Genomic DNA, 20,839 nt, shown 5'->3' on the forward strand with positions numbered 1-20,839 from the left:
GGTTATGAAGGAATATTTCCCCTGCACTTTCTTTCCCAGTTTCATCTCATGTGTCTGTCATCACTGCAGTTCAGGCATTTCTTTCATGAACAATGAAGATTATGATGGGTTATATTATACTGTATATCACACCCAGATATGAGAACATTGATGTCCAGATAAATTACTCCTGGGGGTGTCCTGGGTGAGTAGTGGGGACTCCCTAGTTTAAAGCTCTAAAATATTCAAGTAAAAAGCAGCTAGAGACCGCTGGTGTTTCGGTAGGTATAAAGACATCCTGCTATTTCCAAAACTGCAACAAAAACTGCAACCAAAAAAGCAGCATTTTTGAAAATTGCAGAATGTCAGCTATACCTGCAGAAACGTTGGCGGTTTTACTATAGGTATCATAAGGGTAGAAAGTCCGTAGAGGAAAACACAATGAAATGTGATCTTTCTGCATTTTTTTTTTTTTTTTTGCTGAATTTCACTATGTGGGCCTTATCCTTAAAGGGGCGCTATCATCATATTTATGTACTATGAGCCACACATATGCCTTAATAGCCTTTAAAAAGGCTATTCAGGCCCCGCTAATCGTTTGTGAAAGACCCCCCGTTTTAAACTAAGACCCTAAAAATAAAAATTCAAATCAAACTTACCGTGCACGGTGGGCGGTTCGTGCACTGCTAGACGTCATCTTTTGGTCACGCCCTCCTCTGGTGTCTTCTTCCAGCAACGTCCTCCTGGGCTCTTTCTTCCACGCCTTCATCTTCTTTTCTTCCAGCGGGTTGTGTTGAAATCCTGCATGTGCGCAGTAGCATGCTCAGTATGCTCAGCTCCCCTTAGAACTACGCGAGTGTACTGCGCATACGCAGTACGATCGCACAATTCCATTCACAAAAATGGCGCCGGAGGGAGCGCTACTGCGCACGCGCGTGATTTGGATGAAACCAGCCAGAAGAAAGGAAGATGGAGGAGGGGAAGAAAGGGCCCAGGAGGACGTCGCAGAAAGAAGACACCAGAGGAGGGCGTGACCAAAAGATGATGTCCAGCAGTGCACGAACCGCCCACTGTGCACGGTAAGTATGATTTGAATATTCGTTTTTCGGGTCTTAGTTTAAAACGGGGAGGTCTTATACAATACGATTAGCGGGGCCTGAATAGCCTTTTTAAAGGCTATTAAGGCATATGTGTGGCTCATAGTCCATAAATATGATGATAGAGCCCAGCAAATAAAACGGCATTCCAAGCAAGGGTATAACTAAAGACTCACAGGCCCTGGTGCAATTGCTCAGCCTTGGGTTCTCCTGCATAACTTCTCACAAACTTCAACCATGTCCCATCTGTACATTGTAGCAGAATTTTCATTTCCTTCTCAGTCTCAGACAGCCTTGAAGACTTGTTCATAACTTGTTTATGCACATAAGCTTCTTATTATTCACATCCTATGTCGGTGCCCCCAACATAGGAATCATTACTCCTTTTGTGCCACAACTTCACCCACAGAATCCCTCTTTAACTATATGCTACGAACAAACTGCTATTTTTGCCATTATAGGGTTAATTCTCTCTTTTCTGACAGTGGAAGGCTGGGCATTATAAATCTTACTCCAGCGCACCAGAGGGCATGGGTAATACATTTAAAATGCACAGGCTGCCAGCCATCAAAGGAAATTAGAAAGTTGATCTAAGACATTTAGCCCTAGTGTGGTGAGGTTGACCTGCGGCCCCTTCTGGCTTCTGTGCCTAGACGCAGTTGTGACCACTGTGGCCACTATAGTTACTCCCATTGTTCCATGTTATTTTGTTTTTACTGTCTGTGGCAGAGACATCCAGAGGAGAGTCTTCAATCTGGTCCCTGGTCTCCCTGACTCTTGTCATGTATGTGATTGATGCAGCCAATTGGTGGATGAGCAGTGATGATCTGTTCAAATGGAGCCACTGAATGAATGGCTGACACACATCACTAGTGGGGACCTGAATGGAGATTCTCTGATGGATCCCTGGCCGAACAGAGAGAGGAGTATGCATATGTTTTTGTATTAAGCCTCTGGAGGGGGGATATGTTTGTGATCATAGGGGTCTGAACCCTGCGATTCCCACCAATCGCATTACTAGGGGTCCTGAGTGCCACCATCTGAACAATTTAGAACCCAATAGCCATCCCTTTACTTATTTTGTGGTTAATGATTGTATTAACAAGACGTTACTTTATATGGATCTGGTTTCACTGTGGCAGTAAAGAGTATTTTTCTATCGATCCCGATATGAAATGCAGCAGCTATGGTCTATAGCACAAAATACTTTTGTTTGTGTCTGCATCTACGCTGCTAAAATACATTTTGCTAGGACTGCCATAGGAATCAGTGATCCATGCTGAACGTACCAGAGGCAAAGGATGATATAACTGTGCTGAGCTCAGTCCCCAGTCAATGGCAATGTTCTCTTCATAAAGCAAACCTTGCATTGGTGAGCTGGGACAGCACAACCTAAATGTGTTACATAAAGAAAACACTATGTTCACGTACAGTATAAAACCAATACTGCTGAAAATATTCTCTGTAGTAACCCGGTATAGGAGCCATATTGGGCAGTTCTGTAATAGTGAGTGCATGAACATTGTCACCCAATAGGACAAATCCCACAAATCATGGCAGTCACTTCTCTCTGGACTATATAATAATATTACAAGTCCGCTTTAACCCATTTAACGACGATCATATAGTCTGTATACAAACGGAGATTATCATGCCATTGTAATAGTACATGTTTTTTCCTACAAAATCTTAGTGTCTTATTAATGTGATGGTCAATATCTTAGGCCCGGTTCACATCTGCAAGCAGCACTTTTCTCTTTTAGTCATTCTTTGCCATTATTGAGTGGCGCTAGGTTCACACTAGTGTTCAGGTTTCTGGGTCCATTTGGGGACCCCAAAAACAGAAACCCTGTCCGTTTTAAATGACTATAATGGGGACCAGTGGGCCTCCACCCAAAATCAAGATTTGGCGGGGGGAACTATTCAATGGAGAGGTGGATCACTAAAACAGTGGAGCCCGTGGACTCCATTGACTATAATGGGGTCCGTCAGGTGTCCATTATTTTTAACCTGACAGTAGTCCTCCATTCAGAGACTCCAGCACTGATGTGAATGTAACCTGATATCTTATTATAGAAGACAACCAAAATCAATGGAAAGTCATTGAAAATCCATGTTTCAAAGACTCTTCACAGTTTTTATTGTCTTGTGTGATACAATATCACGTTGCAGTAGTTTAATCAATTGCAGAAGTTCGGGTTAACTCTGCTACATCTATATATATTTTATGGACATCATTTTGACCTGTATAATAAACTTAATGAAGCACTGTAGTAAAAAATAATTTGTCGCTTCCATTTAAAAATGAGCCATTATGAAGTGTAATATTACTAAATAACTTACTGACAGTTTTAGTGTGAAGTTATGTGCTTACCTCTGGAGCGCTGACCTTCTCTCTGCTCCCCTGAGACACCCAATAGATAATACTAAGTCTACGTTAAGATAGCAGAAAATGAAGAGGAATTTGAGAGGTAGTCCTGCTCCTATGTATGTATTATATTCAGTGGGAGGCAAAATCAGGGTGGAATCTGTCATTATTTTGGAGAGGAATTCGCCTCAAAATCAGCTGCAGATTCCACTGTGTCAGTGGGCCCTAACAATGCAGGTCTACTTGACCGAGGATTTGACTCCCATAGACCAGCATTGATACTTCATCCTACTATTCTTACAGGAAACTCACTGTGTACTCCAGAGGAGCAGAGAGGAGGTCAGTACTCAGGAGAGGAGCACATAACTTCATATTAAAGATGAACTTTCATGCTCCGGGGCACAGGCAGTTCTATATACTGCTGGAAAACCGACAGTGCACTGAATTCCGCGCACTATCGGCTTTCCCGATCTGTGCCCCAGGTAAAGCGCTATCGGTCCTGGTACCGTAGCTCTTTACAGTCAGAAGGGCGTTCCTGACAGTCTGTCAAGAACGTCCTTCTCCACAGCAGCGCCTATTGCGCTGTACAGTGTGAGCGGGGAGGAACGCCCCCCTCCCCTCCTGATAATACTCGTCTATGGACGAGCACTGTGTGCAGAGGGAGGTGGCGTTCCTCCCCCCTCACACTGTACAGTGCAATAGGCGCTGCTGTGGAGAAGGACGTTCCAGACACACTGTCATAAACACCCTTCTGACCATAGAAGAGCTACAGTACCGGGACCGATAGCGCTTTACACCGGGCACAGATCGGGAAAGCCGACAGTGTGCTGAATTCAGTGCACTGTCAGCTTTCCAGAAGTATATAGAACTGCCTGTGCCCCGGACCATGAAAGGTCCTCTTTAAAGCTGTAAATAAGTTATTCTGCAATATTAAACTACACCCAGGATTTTTCTTTTTATTAAAAGAAGGGACAAATTATGTTTTACCGGGGTGCTTCTTTAATCGGTCAATGTGGCCAATAGCTGAGTACATCTTACAATGACATACAAGATGGCAAGACTAGGTACTGCAAGCTACCAATCACTTAGAAGCTTTTACTTTCTCCAAGGCCATGTGATCAATGAGAGCTGGATTCTAATTGGCTGCTGCCTGCTTCTGCACTCTTCTCTCACACTAGTGTGAGGTGTCAGTATACTTTAATAGCGGCACTCGAAGTAAAGGATGCTTAATGGGCGCTTCAGTAGGGTCCCAATCATAGTATATGGAAAAGAAGAATATTAAACTACAATTTCCACGCACAGGAATGCTCCAATTCCTCAACTCCTATCTAGGAGACGGTGACTTGGGATAAGGAGAGCTGCGCATATCTCCGGACACCAGGGGGCAGCACTGACAATGCGGCACACACTCACACATAGACCAGACACACACATCATGGCTGCTCCCATGTCCCTGGGTCTCCCTGCGGCCGCTGCCTGTAGAGCTTTGTTTCCCCCCCGGTGCTGACTGCTGTGTGCAGTGCAGTGAAGTGCCTGTGCTTGTTGAGCTGCGGCTTCGGGGCTGTCTGGGAAGAGGAGCAGCTGTGACTGGCACAACATGTCCTCTTTGTGTGTGAGCTGGAGGAGAGGGGAGTGTGCTCAGTAATCTGCTGCAGCCTGCAAACTTCCTCCAGCTGCAGCAGCATCATCAGCAGGGTAGGTATGTGCAGCAGAGACATGACGGGGTGCTGCACTCTCTGCACTGGGCTGTTCTCTGCAGGGGGGGGGGGGGGGGGGCGGTGATGTCTGCTGGCTGTAGCAGGTCAGTCCATAGTTTACATGATGTCTGTAGCACAACTGTTGCATCTCATAGGAGCACATGACAGGGCATATTGATTGATAGCAGGCACTGCCAGGCGGTATGCCAGTCTATACACTTACTGATGAATACAGGTTAGTCTGATGACCCCATACTAGTGGTAGAGGGCACTGATAAATGATGCTGCTGCTCTTTTTTTTCTTAGAGATTGGCGCAGTTTCATTGATGGATTTCCCTGATATATGCCACACACGACAACAGTCTGACCATATATTTTTTAATAGTTTCCAGTGTTACCAATCTAGCCACGGACATTGATGTGGGCATCACAGTTGGGTAGTCCTCATATGCCAGTCTTAGTAAAGGCCCAGGCTAGCGCAAGTCTCACCCAAATTATCTAGAGGCTCTGCCTTTGAATAAGTCAGACTTGTGCCTGTGAGCCAAACTGGTTGTCAGAAACGGGTGTGGGATTGTTGTATAATACATGACAGAAAACTGTGTCAGTAATAATAAATATATCAGCCGAAGCATCCCTGATCCACCCTGCTCCACCGATATTCACAAAATAGGGCGAGGGAGGTGCAGAACAGAAGATGCTGCACGTCTTTTGTGCAAGAAAGGGCCTTGTGCTTGAGATGCAACACATCTCCAGAAACTGGGGTAGATGGGTTGATAAATTCTTCCAAATTGTTTACAACTCCTTGACAGCCCTTTGTGTCAGGTTTTAGTTACGGTATAGTTTATACTACCATGTCCTTTTTGTAGTTCTGGTGTTTTTGATGCAAAAAATAATGTAGCCTGCAGAGTTAGGCTAGGATCACATCTGCGTCCGGGCTTCCATTCTGGGGTGCACACACTGCAGAGTAAATGCTCCTAAAGCCCGTTTCAACTTCTCAGTATAACTATAAGACAAAAAATTTCTGAGGAAGGGAACGGCAGTCAAATATAACACATACATATACATATATGTATATACCCTGTTTCCCCGAAAATAAGACATGTTCTTATAATTAATTATCTAACGAAATATATGACCTTTCTTATTTTCGGGGGATGTTTTATGCACCGGCTGAAGCGAGGAACAATTGGCAAACAAAGCGGGGAACAATTAGCGGAGTGCCGGCATGACTGCCGGTTGTATGTGATCGTGAAGGGGGGGGGGGGTGTCTTATTTTCGGGGAAACAGGGTAGTTAGAGACAGTCCTTAAAGGGGTACTCCCACGTCGCATACTCACCCGTCTTCGTTCCTCTAAAATCTTCTGTCTTCCGGCTTTGTTTCGTCATTGGTGGGCGGGGTCACATATGCAAAGCCAAGCGGTGAGATGCCGCCGGCCCTGCGTGCACGCTCATAGACTAGTCTAGCCTTCACAATGCAAATACAGACCCGACACCCTGCGGGTCTGTATTCGCATTGTGAAGGCTAGACTGGTGTATGAGCGCGCACGCAGGGCCGGCGGCATCTCGCCGCTTGGCTTTGCATATGTGACCCCGGAGCGGAACAGCATCGCTTCTGCCGCTGCTGTCTTCATGCAGGGCAGAAGCATAGCGATGTGCCTGTGCCGGCGTCTAACAGTCCCCAGCATCCGTCTCTCTATTACAGCGGATGCCGGGGGGTTAGACGCCGGCACAGGTGAAGCCGGCAACATCGCTATGCTTCTGCCCTGCATGAAGCAAGCAGCGGAAGAAGCGATGCTGTTATTCCGCTCCTCCGCCGCCCGCCCCGGAATAACAGCATCGCTTCTTCTGCTGCTTGCTTCATGCAGGGCAGAAGCATAGCGATGTTGCCGGCTTCACCTGTGCCGGCGTCTAACCCTGTATTGGCGGCCCCTTCCCCCAAAGGGTAAACTACCCCCCCTCCAGGCTCGCTCCCGTGCACATAGCCCCTCCTCCCTCCCCCTGAGAGCAGCAGATACATCACTTGACTCAGGAGCAGCTAGGTCAGGGCTGTGGCCACAAGAAAATGAATAAAGTGAGATAGTGGCCAAACAAAGCAGTTTTGCTGAAGCAATGTATTTAGGGAAAAGCCTTCATTCACATTAATAAGCAGTATAGATAGGATCCTTGTGACGGGACAACCCCTTTAATCCTCAGTCAGTTTTCTTAAAAGAGAATGATGATCACTGGTGCCTAATGGTACCCTGGTACCCAAAGTGACCGCTGAGTCACCAGAGCTGTTCCCACTACCAGCCTGACCAGCGCCTACACGTGATAAAACAGGGACCTGATACAAAAACAAGGGCTTGGTGGGTAGGTGATTATCTTCCCTCCTTTTATTTACACCACCTCCGGTCCAGTTCATCAATTTATTATGTCAATCAATCTTGCAGTAAGTTAGGACTAGCGAATGGTGCACAGGCCTCCGCTAGTTTTACCACTGCTATTGTTACTTGCTGCACATTTTGGGTTGCTGCACAGCCAGTAAAAAGTTGCAGCTAATAATGTTTCACCACAAGGGAAATCACTAGTGGCCCGGCTCGTGGTCAGAGCTGCTGTGCCTGGCAGCACCCTTGCAGTGCAATCTGGGATTGAGGATAGATAGGAAAAGTTGATTCCCATCTTGGACATTTATGATGTATCAACAATGAGGAGACCAGATTACTCATTTAATAGAACTGTGCATATAATGGGACAGATCTACTAAGCTAAATGTGCCAGAATTCTGGCTTAATCCGTTCCAATACAAAAACCCCAGAACTACATCCTGTGCACCATATTTATTAAGTATTTTAGACATTTATTTTTTTTTCCACCTTGTCTGACAAGGGGACACGATTTAGTGGAAAAAGGTGCGTCTTAAGATGCAACAGTGTGCACCAGAATTATCCAGTATCATCCAATGTGATGAATCTACCTCATTTTAAAGAGAACCTGCCACTAAGTTTGGGGCCCCCTAAGGACCCCAGTTCTAGTAGGTTGCGGTGTTCAACAGAAATTGAATGTTTTATTCTACCAGAGATAAGTCGGGATCTGCCATTCTTGCAGAGTGAAAAGTTCAGTTTCTGGTAAATGCTATAACAGACGGGCCTGGGGTCACCAGGTTTTGGGCCCTAAACCTTTAGCAGCATAAGGACATAGTTCCCATTAACACTGTCTAAGTCTGAGTTTGAGCTAAGTATTGGACACTGTCAAATCTGATCATACTGTGTAATGCAGGGGTCCTCAAACTGCGGCCCGAGGGCCACATGCGGCCCGCCAAGCACTTCTGTCTGGCCCCGCCGACAACGCCGGCAGGCGTGCATTTATAATGAAGCTCCTGGGGAGCTCGGGCACTTTACCTATTGGAAGGCACCGCTCCCGATGTCTGTGCGACCTGCTCTGCCTCCGGCCCACTGTTTAAAAAGTTTGAGGACCCCTGGTGTAATGTGTCATTTAGAGGAGATGATGACCTAGTACTAGACTGGTGTGGGTGCAATAAAGTCATTTGCAACAAAGTGTGGAACTGTTCTGTAGCTTCTCATAGACCATGTTGGTGTGCAGTAAGGGTAGAAAGTGTCTCTATTTCACTATATTAGGGTACAACCTGTTACTAGTATTTCCGGAGCCGAATGTTGGGCTTCCTAATGCACACCAAAGTAATTGACATCAAAATGTCCCTGAATACTTGATGGGGTACAGAGTTGTGCTTGAACTCTAATATCTTTCCCCTTATCTCTTTCGTCCACCAGTCTTGAGCTTGTTGCTCAGTGTAATGCAGCATGGACAACCTCAACCCTCCTTTAATGTTTGATTTCACCATGGGCGGTGGCGGGAACATGGTGACCCCTGGGAAAAAGCCAGCAGGGGAGACTTCAAACTCCAATAAGAAATGTAAGCGGTATTTCAACGAGCACTGGAAGGAAGAGTTCACATGGCTGGAGTTTGACTATGACCGAAAGTTGATGTTTTGTATGGAGTGTCGTCAGGCTCTTGTGAAGAACAAACATGGCAAAGCTGAAAATGCCTTCACTGTGGGGACTGACAATTTTCAGAGACATGCACTTTTGCGTCACGTAACCTCCGGTGCCCATAGGCAGGCACTCGCTTTGAATAGCGAGCAGCTAGCCATGGAAATGCAGTTCCACCAAGAGTTAAAGTCCGTCATCAAAGCCGAGATGGATCCATCTAAAATAGCTATTCTGACCACTGTCTACACCATGGCAAAGGATGGTATCTCGAGCGGGAAACTTCCATCTCTGCTGGAGCTGCAGAAATTTAATCTTTGTGAGGCTCTGTTGTCTTCTGAACAAAATGAATATTACCATCCAAGTAGTATAAGACAAATGCAGGTGTGTACATAGTAGGTGCCCTCAGGACAAGACGAGCTATGGAAAGTTATGTGTTCACAGCTAGAGCCAAATGTAGCAACATAACTAAGTTTGAATTGTCACGTAGGGCGTTAAAAGCGAAGTTTAGTTCTTAGGTCTGTGCACCTGTTACAGTCATGTCGTGTTTTTAGCTAAAATTTTAGCAAAAACAGAGACATGAATGAATGGTAGTCATTGCTTATAAGTCCCTGGTTCATGACCAGACAGCATCTCTACTCTAAAGGATGTGTCTATTGTAGTAACAATCGGTAGAAAAACAGCAACTTTATAAATAATATTGATGTATTAAAAAATATCTCCCATCGTTTTGTGCCTACAGCTCCTATACCGACCTATGAGACTGCAGGTTACAGACTGCAAACAAACCCGTGTGTAGTTGTACCTTTGAGTCTGTCTGCCCAATCTTCCACCTAATCTACAGATGATGGAAAAGGATATAACAGACCATAGGTCGTATGAAAATGAAACAGATAGCATCCATGTGCAGTCAGTGTTTTCCCTGGATCCTATGATTTGTATAGAGTCCAAGCCGCACAAACTAACAGGAATACGACCTGCTCCGTATTTTGCGACTTGGTCCTACATTTTCCACGCAAATCTGTACAAAATTAAATAAGAAAAAAAAATCCATAGAAATGAATGGGTCCGTTATTACAGATCCATAGTAACAGCACGGAAATAAAATTTGGTTGTTTGTATAGGACCTTACACCAGATTGCTGGGTTACATTGCAAGTGTTCGTAGTCTGATGCCATGGAGACATATAGGTCTGCATGGAAGCTGTAGACTTAAAAGGATATCTTAGGTTCATTGGAAACATAATAGTAGAAGGTGTAGAGCAGAGTACGGACCAAAGAAGGGTGAAAATAATGGTAATGAAAGATCATTTACACTTTGGGTACTGTCCATTACAATCATGTACAACACCTTGTGGAATAGGAGTTTTTCTGGAAATGCTTGAAGAGCGAGGCTGATATTGTGGGATTCTTACCTTACATATTGGGATGAATATAATGTAATCTTCATCAGCCATTTATCATAACTTGTAGGTTATAAATGAGCTCCCCTTGGATAGTCACATAGTGTAGCCCCATAATAAGGCAGTCTGCAGAATATATTACCAGTCAAATGTTTCTCTAAAGGACGAACCGTGAAGTTCTAACAAGGCTTTTTATGGACAGACATCCTTATAATGAATGCATTTTGTGGTGTGAGTTTATCTTGTGCCAAAAAATATTGGCGGTATAGGTCATGACAGTAATAGCTCAGTGTTTCCAGCTAAACTAGTAATATTCTCTAAGGGCCCGTTCACTCGGGCACAGAGTGGGCGGATTATGGTGCGGAATCCACGTCATACGCCGCCCCCTCGCAATGGTGGTCTATGGAGACCGCTAACTGCTAAAGCTGCTAACTGAGCTGCGGCGTCCGCCTCCCGGCAACACCCTCCGGACTAGGTCCATTCATTTTGGGCCTACTCTGGAGTGGGAAGCCGCTTCCCGCGTCAAAATCAGGACCAAAATACGCTATTACGCGCACGTGTGACTTAAGCCTAAATATGACTTTATCGGCCCAGTGGGCATAACCACAGCAGAAATGATCTCTATGGAAATAAATGGGCTATTCACTGGAGGGGTTGGGTTGGTTACTTTAGTTAGCTATTTTTTGTTATTTGCAATTTCTTGTTCCATGGAAGTGACATACGTGAGAGATCATGTACGGTATTAGTTTTAGGATTTGGCCCCATTCCTCATTTCGGTTTCTCTTGTGCTTTCCGTAGTTTTTTGACTTATTATAACAATGGTCCATCCTTATTGGATTTATTGGTAAGGTTCTGTTTCGTACGGCAGCTCATTTCTCCCCGCTTGGACATATTTTACGCAAGAGATATCTGAAAGACACAGTAATGCAATAAAAAATAAGGGCAAATTCAAAGGTCACTGGGTTTTGGATACTTGCCCTTTATATTAAAAGACAAGACAAAAAATCCCTCTTGGAATGGCCATAGCCTTTAATTAATCACTGCTCAGCTCAGTAAGCCACCTCCAGCCATGGCACGCATCATTCCCTGCAGTTTTTTTTCTTCTGTAGCAAAAGCACTTGTACCAAAATGAAATAGAATTGTACAGATGCCACGAGGCATTATCTGAGCCCAGTTAAATCTGGCAGCCAGCTGGAGATTTGCATGCCCAGTAATGGGAAAGAGAACAAGGCAAAGATCTGAGCCTCAGCGCTTCTCTGCTGTCTGGGTGACTTTAAATAGGTCAAGTACAATGTTGATTTGTTGTCAATAGTGAAAAAAGAAAAAAAATTTCAACATTTTTTTTTCCGTAAGATCTCAGAAAAAAGGAACAGAGTCTGATATATGTTCAAAGGCATTTACATGAAGTCCGCTTATTCTGTAGTGCGGGTTTCCGGAAATTATCCTTATGGTATTGATGAAAGGTTTGCTATACGAAATATTGTGTGGTCATTTACCAATTGCACAATTTTTTGCACCTTTTTGTTTTTTCATGCCCTAGCCTTCTGTGTGCCTAATTGTGTTAGAAATGAAACTTGTTATTCCAATGCTAGTCAGATATGTCAGGTTTTGTATGCTGCCCATGTACTGGAGTGCAGTTGTCCCTCTTTTGCTCCGTTCTGAAGAAGGAGCTCCAGATAAGCCACACCCACTTTTCCAAAGAGAAAGTAAAGTGCCAAACCTTGTATAAAAGGGTCTTTAAAATAGGTGCAAATGCAAGATAACTCTTGCATACATAGCATAAAACTTAAAAAGAAAGCGTAAAACTTAAAAAGAGGGGACAGAATTAGAAGAGAATTGGCACAAGAGGCTTGATAAATGCTCCCCAGTATTTATGTCTAAGCTCCCACTGATCAGACCCTTATAAGTTGCAGTCTTAAAAGAGGACCGTTCATGTATTCAGGCACATGAGGTTTTATATACCGCTAGAAAGCCGACAGTGTGATGAATTCAGCGGCTTTCTCATAATGTGCCCCAGGGAAAGAAATATCGGTGCAATTACCAATATGTCTTCACCGTCAGAAGGGCGTTCCTGACAGTCTAGCTGGGAATGCCCCTACTGACAGTACTGTGTGTAGCGCTATACTGGCAGAGGGGGCGTTCCTTACCGCCCAGCCATGACGCTGAGCTTTGAGGAACGCCCACCCAGTGCTAGTCTGTTGATGAGGGCGTCATGGCTGGGCAGTAAGGAATACCCCCTCTGACAGTATACTGTTAGGAGGGGCGTTCCAAGCTAGACTGTCAGGAACGCCCTTTTGACAGTGAAGACATAATGGTAATTGTGCCAATTGTGCACTGTTGGCTTTCTAGCAGTATATAGAACCGCATGTGAAAGGCCCTCTTTAAGAAAAGTGTTCTCATACAGTCAGCCATAGTACTGTCCGTAAAGCAGAGATATATTACACAGTGTGTTGGGTCCACCATAGTGATACATATTCTTCTATGATGTCCATATGCTAGTATAGAACTCGGTGAATAGTGTGAACTACTAAAACAACCCTGGTTATTACACAATTTCCAGTACGTGCTGTAGTGGGTAAAGTTGCTAATAATTTATCATTTAGCTCTGTGATAGATATTGACATACTGTTGTGTTTGATCAATTCAGGCAGCCATTGTTAAAGTACTGCACAATGAAGATCGAAAGAGATTGAAAGAGTCTCCATTTATTGGGCTTGTGTTTGACGAAACCATGGATATCACAGAACACCGAAGCCTTGTAGTGTTCACTACTTCCATTTCACCATGTGATGGACAACTACACATTGCATTCCTGGGCAAGTTTGACTTGTGTTCAGGGGATGCCAGTTCTGTTTTAGATAAAGTGAAAGACCTATTGAAGGATTTTCATGCCTCACCTAAGAAAGTAGCTTGGCTAAGTTCTGACGGTACATCGCTTATGTCAGATAGGCTAAATGGTGTTGGCGAAAAGTTGAAATCATTTTGTCCGCTTTTATCGGAGTTTCACAGTATATCACATAGAAGGTCTTTGCTTCCAAGTGAATGTTTTACCAGTGTTGAATATGTAAGAAAATATGAAAGTATTTTAGATGCAGTATATAGACTATATGGCAATAAAAATGGGGACAGTCAAAGCTTCCATGATTTACATAATATTCTCAGCATCTATGGCATTGACTTAAATTGTGCAAGAATGGTTCATTGGATATCCATCTTGCCAGCTGTCGAAACCATTGACTCTTCTTGGCCGACTCTTGTTCTTTTACTTGAAAGTGAATCTTCCAAGTCTCCTATAGCCAGCGGACTGTGCTTGGAGCTAAAAAAGTTCTGGTTTGTGGCTTTTACCAAGGTATTACTTGATATACTTCCTATCTTCCAAAAACTCAACCAGTTCTTCCAGATTGAAGATCTCGATATATCTATGATAAATCCAATAGTTACAGCGTCACATGCCACTCTGCAGGCTCAAAAAGCTACAAATGGACAGAACTTTCAAGAGTTCCTGAATGAACTGAATGAGCATCCCGATGAGGACAATGAGAGCAGGTTCTACTACAAAGGAGTAGAATTAGTTGACTGCTCCAAAGTCCAGTTGAAAGACTTTGAGCTCATAAAAGAAGCCTGTCTTGAAAATGTCTGCAAGAGCTTACAGGACCGATTTCCTAGTAGCGTCCTCAAGGTGGTCAGCTCTCTTTCAGTTGTCTTCAATCCAAAGAGCTATCCATCTTCCCTGGATGATATTGGTTCCTATGGTGAAATGGAGTTACGCCACCTTCTGCAGCATTTTTCTCACGTTTTGGTTCCAGACAGAGCATCAAATGACTTTGCCCTCTTCAAGCGCATCGTTTTCAGTCTCAGCCACTTGAGTTTTAGAGATCTTTGCGTGAAGCTGGTCCATTCTAGCTCTGAGATGCATGAACTTTTTCCTGACTTTACTGTTTTAGCTGCTGTTGCTTTAGCCATGCCACTTGGATCTGTACTTTTTGAGAAAATAAGTCAGGTGAAAGAGTTACAGAAGCAGAGTTGGCATCAAGAAACAATGGTTGGTGACCTTAGCGATGTTCTTAAAATTGCGGTTGATGGCCCAGTTCTTAGCGAGTTAGACTTTTCTAGAGCAGTCCACTACTTTGAAAACACAAGGGAACCGGAATCCTTTGTCTCTGAAGGCAGGTGGGAAACCCAGGATGTATGAACTAGTAGTCACATTTACTAGAAAATACAGGGTTATAAGTTTTCTCCAAGAGAATTACAAATTTTTTACCAAATAGTCACCGCAACCTGTCAATGTATTGCTTGGATCATTGGGGAGCGATTCCTGTGACTTTCAATACAGGTTACAAGTCAGGACCCCACAACTATATAAGGCCAGTGGGCCGACCTTAGAATCCAGTTCTGCTATATGGAAAACCTCCATAAAGTCTACAGTGTAATGTCCATTTCCATGCTGTTTTATAATTGTATGAGAAGACAAAGGGAGTTTGCAGAACACATGAGAATCTGATTATATGATTCCACTTACATAATAGTTTACTAGTTTTTTACGCACATATACATTCTAGTTTTGTCTTTACATGTTATATACCAATATGTTGACGTTCTTACTAGAGATGAGCGAGTACTATTCGAAAAGACCGTTTCAAATAGCACGCACCCATAGGAATGAATGGATGCAGCCGGCACGCAGGAGGTTAAGCGGCCGGCCGCCGGCAAAGTCAGTGCGCCTGCCGCTTCCATTCATTCCTATGCTTGCGTGCTATTCGAAACGGCCTTTTCAAATAGTACTCGCTCATCTCTAGTTCTTACCAAAGTGCTTTTAGTTTATAGTTCATTGTTTTTGAATGGCGCCACAATGCTGTTGCAAACCTGAAGCCTTTCCATTACTTGGCACAGTGCAATCCTCAAATGGGTCAACCCTACATTAAGCTGCAGTACCAGGTACAGCCACAACAAAGTGATCTGTGCTGTACCTGTAGAACTATGAAGAGGCCGTAGCTGACTGGTGGGGCAGCTAAAAGTCTGACCTCCTCCAATTTGGTATTGTTGAGGTTTCCAACAATGTTTGTCCTAGAAGCCCCTTTAACCAGAGTTGCAATTTGCTTAATACTCAAAAGTGGTCTTCCTCCATTAACGTGAGTCTGTTACCAGAACCCAACATATCAACCTAACATACAGGTAAATAGGATAGGGTCAGATGAATCAAACAGTCTTTCCCCTTTGTGAATTGGCGCCTCCTTTACCAAGATATCACCATTTTTGTCATTGAGGATTATGGAGCGATGAAGGTGTTGCTCCTTTCCTCTTTGGTGCAATGGCAAAACCCTCATTGCTCCCAAGATTTTATTTGCATATTGACAAAAAAGATTCACGTGGAAAAAAATCTGTTTAATTCTGACCTTGATATGCTGGATGACAGGTCTTATAATGTTTTATCGTGTTTTTGTAAGCATTACAGCTCTGTGGCTATTCACGCTGAAGTAGAATCCACAATATGTTTAACAATATACCTGTTTACCATATACAATAGAGTTATACCGGGAAAAGTAAAGCTCTCCAGTACATTCCTTATACTGGATAAGTTATATCACTAATATATAAGCAGGTCCTTGAGAACCCCGATGCTTGCTCCTCTGCCTTCAGCTCTTGGCCACATGACCGAGTACACTTTACTCTCTGGACCTGCAATAGGAGAAGAGCTGGGGAGGCAGCAGATACATCTGGATCTCCACTTTGTAAATGTAATCATTGGAGCTCCAGAGGACTTGCTTATATTTCAGGAATAAAGCTTATCCAGAGTCTGTAAGGTTGGAGCCACCGCTGTCGATTTCGCTTAAAAGTGGCGGAGAGAAAATTCCTTCAAGTAGGATTTTTCTCTCTGCTGGTTTCAGTATAAAACTAGCGGAAACCTGGCAAACCCCATTTTAGTCTGTGGGTTCCTCGGGTAACTGCTTCATAAGCCGACATGGTCTCCGTCATTCAGATCCCCTAAAGCGTAAGCTTTATTTTTCCCTGCGTACTTCTGTCTGTGTGTAGTACAGATACTTCCCTTGTGAAACCAATATTCAAAAGAATTGCGTTTATCAGTTTCCGTGAAAATACTGAAATAACAAGCTTCTTCGGGGAGGCCCATTAATATCACTATGTTCTTGGAAATTGGTTGACTACGTTCTCAAAGTCATTAGTACCAATTAGTGAAAGCAATCAGAGCACTTCAGACGTTCAACCATTATTCATGCATCTTGCCACTAGGAGCGCTGTTTCATATAACTAATGTTTAATCCAACACAATTCATACAATGCAATCCACTCCAGGTAATTCATGAATATATGCAATGTTATAAGGTTTGGTGCACTTACTGTTTACTGTAGTTTGAAAGAGGTTACCTGAATAATCCTAAAGAGCAATTTAGACCAAATTGATGATTTCATACTGTACAAGTTTAATAGAACGCAAAGCACGCACTTACCCCGCTGCAGCTGTCTGGATGCTGTTGTATATGAGAAAGGGGTTACATATTTTTCCAATATGCTGCGAATTTAACAAGTCTTTGAACAAAACAATAAAAAAGATGATAGTTATAATTGTTCTTTATTCATCAGACTTCTTCATTCAGAAGGAATATTGGGGCAGATTTATTAAGGCTGGCGCTTCATATGTCAGTCTTAAGAAAGGCTCCGACAGACGTAGGGCATGGCTGATTTATGGAAATGCTCTAGCCTCTAATAAATCCCCAGCACCGGGACTGAGATCTACACCAGTTAGGAACTGCCATAGACTTCCACAATAACTCACACCAGAGAAGTGGCATGAGTTATAGAGACCATGTCGGGCTGAGGCATCCCAAGTCTTAGGCCGAATATTTCATCACATCAACGTCTACATCGTAGGGTTAATGGGATAACAGCTCATGGATGATATCTGTGTGCTGGCTGTGCCCTCCATGGACCCATTCATGTCTTGCAGTGCGCCCAGGACGCAAAACAAACGGAAATAGGTCCAGTCCTGAGTTTTGTCACACTCATCGCCCCCTACATCTATGATAATACAAAGATGTGTGTATAGGGCCATAGAAAATAATGGGTCGATGAGTTAGCTATAAAAAGCATGGCTACCACACTGACAGAGTGCACGGTCATGTGCATAAAGAGTGTTCTCATAATGGAATATTCTAATATTTTACAACAGGCGTTTCCTGCTGCAGAAAGGTGAGACTGACACTTATTTCTGCTGAGGATGTACCACACAAGGATTATCCCAATACTCATATGTTGTGGATGATCGTTGTGTTTGTCACATAAAAGTGAGTGATATACCAGAAATCCAAAAAGAAATTTTTCATATGTTCACTTGACCAACCCTATTGCATATGATGCGAATTACATGCATGGAATACTGTATAGGAATACAGTATTCTATATAAAGTTGTGTTGTATGAACATAGCCTTACACAGTTCATTGGGCCTAATCCGGAGTGGAGCTCGCGACTGGATGCCAATGCAGTGCATTGCCATTCAGTTGCGGCTACCCGTCTTTTAGACCGGAAACTGAGGCAGCCTCAGGTTCCGGTCCAAAATACCCCATGTGAACTTACCCTTAAGGTTTTATGTTTTTAAGAGTGCGGTTTAATGACCTCTAATAGGAGGCAGAAACCCAAAGTGACCATATAGTAAAATTCCTATTATTTGGCATACAGTCCTGTAGTTCTGCACTTTCACTTTACTGCAAATTTGAGAATATTGAACTCCAAAAATAGAAGCGGAATGCACTAAAACCCAAATGTTACAATGGAGCGTATGTCTTCCTGGGGCAGCTTCACCCTTAAAAAGGGTTCTCCTTTTGTAGAATATATCCTAAATGTTTGGGTCCTCAATACACTCTTCATCAGGCCAGTTATATGATGGGAGAATAAATGGAGGTGTGTATGCAGAGAGTCGTGTACCCCACTGTATGTCAAATATGTCTAAGGTGGAAAACTCAATTGAAGGTCTTATTTCCTATGTCCAATAATCTGGAATATTGAAGTATCCAGAATCTGGTTGTGTAGAATCCAGATGAATGGAATTTAGCTATCCAAGCAGGATTTTACTTTCCCGTTTTCCTTTACTTTCACTTTCTTTTTCAGCTAAGTATAGCATTTTGCCGCAGTTCAGACATATAGTACATTTGTAGTACTGGTGAGAATTCATGCAGTACTTGTCTTATATCATAGCCCTGGACAATATGCATTAGCTGCGTAACCCTCGTCTCTACCCGTTACATATTGTAAAACAAGGTTGTTCTGTATGATCCTCCTGTACAATGTAAGGATGTAACACTATATTTATGGAGTACCAATGTCAGTGCTTCTCTGGTGAACTTAACAAAGCTTTCTTGATTTCTTCCAAAGAATACCTGCCTTTTATCACTGCATGTTCTTTTTATTGCTTTTGTAAGTAAATGAAATAAAACCGTTCTCAACATGTTCTACGCATGGACTTTCTTAACCTTTACAAATGTTATTAAAAGTGCCTGAGAGATGTCTTAGCTTTGTGATAATTATACCTAAATAATAGCTGTCGTCTTATTTTTTTTTTTTTTAAATAAATGTATGGTTCAGGTGAATATAAAATTTTTTATAATACTGTATATCTTATCTGCAGAAAATTCTTCTATCCTATTATCAGCTCCTTTCTTGCCTGCTAAACTGATCAATTCACTACCAATTTCATCTTCACTAAAGGCAGAGTGCAGTCCATAGAGCTCTATGGAGAGGGGAGGGGAAGGAAGGCAAGTGAGTAAGAAGCAGAGACACAGATGTCGTAGTACAGATAATAGTAAGATTTCTATCTCACCAGAGCTTTTAATATCTATACTTCTCAGTACTGATAAAATATACTGGAAAACCTGCTATAAAACTGCATTTGCTGTTATCTTGGCTAAGTTCACATTACCGTCCTTCTGTCAGTTGTTTTGATCTGTCATAGGATCAGAACAATGAACTGAAAAGCTGACAGAACAGAATGCAGAATGTATAAATAAATAAAAACAAGGGGCAACACGGTGGCTGAGTGGTTAGCACTTCAGCCTTGCAGCGCTGGAGTCCTGGGTTTGAATCCTGCCAAGGACAAAACATCTGCAAGGAGTTTGTATCTTCTCCCTGTGATTGTATGGATTTGCTCCCATATTCCAAAGACATACTGAGAGGGAGAAATGTAGATTGTGAGCTCTATGTGGGACTCACAATCTACATGAAAAAAAGTTTCCTTCTGTTTTGTTTTTAACATGACAGTGTCAGCTACTTTATCTGTTGTTATAATCCTATGATGGATCAGAACAACAGACAGAGATGGCAGTGTCAACATAGCCATAGGTAGCATGGCTTTGCTTGTTCCTCATTCTCTATTCTCCTTCTCCTCTCCATAGACTTCTATGTAACCTGATGTGCCTATGAACTATATGCCAGCTTCTCTAAAGATGGTCCTGAGCAGTGAATTAAGCAGTTTAGCAAATATTAGAGGAGCCAATAAGAGGAGATTGTAACCTATTCCTCTGGTTACGTATATTTCAAAGTCTTTTCATTTTATAGTTAACTAAATTATTCATTTACAACAACAGAAAATGAAACGGCACTTTAAAGTGAAGATCTTGAGATAACAAATAAGAAAGTCATTACCTACCTTCCATGAATGCCTGTTATTTATTGTCCATGATTTGTGCTTCTTGGCTGTATAGTATTTAAGCTGAGCTTCACTAGGGCAGCGCTGTGATCTTTCACTACAATGTCTAAAGCGAGTCTTTAATACTCCTCCGGCCTTAATATAGGTGATTTATCAGGTAAATGTGGCCCATATACTAGGTAATGTCTTAGCAAGGTCAGGTTGGAGGGGTGCTTTAACTAGGTGAGCGTGTGTCATTTTCCCTACTGAAGCATATTCCACTACAACTACATAAGAATAGGTCCCATCAGACCCAAAAGAAAGGTCTGTGCCCTTGCAATAAGGTGGTCAGATCAAGAATGTTATCCCAAATCCACACAAGTGATCTGGTCTGTGCCCTTGCAATAAAGTGATCAGATCAAGAATGTTATCCTGAATCCACACAAGTGATCTGTCATATCCATGTGATAAACATATCACATACACTAGCTAAGGCGACATGCACATGAATGTGTGTGGGTCCCCGGCCATGATTGAATGGCAAAGATGGCACATGGATGATATCTGTGCACTCACAGACCCACACATGGCACTGTGAAAATACATGGTCATGTGTAGGGTTGAGCCGATCTTGACTTTTCAGGATCGATTTTGAAATCCGATTTCCCATCATTTTTCATT

The 20,839-nt window shown here is 43.0% G+C and overlaps 2 protein-coding genes across 3 annotated transcripts in view; both read left to right on the forward strand.

Annotated features, from left to right (window-relative positions):
- Positions 1–20,839, forward strand: part of ZNF385C (zinc finger protein 385C) — a 124,347-nt gene that overhangs the window by 54,442 nt on the left and 49,066 nt on the right. The window lies entirely within an intron of this gene.
- C6H17orf113 (chromosome 6 C17orf113 homolog) lies at positions 4,958–14,902 on the forward strand. The gene is made up of 3 exons (XM_075278280.1): positions 4,958–5,139; positions 8,908–9,507; positions 13,173–14,902. Exons 2-3 carry the CDS (start codon positions 8,938–8,940, stop codon positions 14,715–14,717), a joined length of 2,115 nt encoding a protein of 704 aa, XP_075134381.1. The 5' UTR covers positions 4,958–5,139; positions 8,908–8,937; the 3' UTR covers positions 14,718–14,902.

The sequence above is a fragment of the Leptodactylus fuscus genome, chromosome 6 (assembly GCF_031893055.1).
Source record: "Leptodactylus fuscus isolate aLepFus1 chromosome 6, aLepFus1.hap2, whole genome shotgun sequence".
Lineage (NCBI taxonomy): Eukaryota > Metazoa > Chordata > Amphibia > Anura > Leptodactylidae > Leptodactylus > Leptodactylus fuscus.

Coding starts and splice junctions, on each gene's coding strand:
- C6H17orf113 (XM_075278280.1), top strand. CDS start 8,938: ATGGACAACCTCAACCCTCCTTTAATGTTTGATTTCACCATGGGCGGT. Junction 9,508..13,172: donor GTAGTATAAGACAAATGCAG/GTGTGTACATAG, acceptor TGATCAATTCAG/GCAGCCATTGTTAAAGTACT.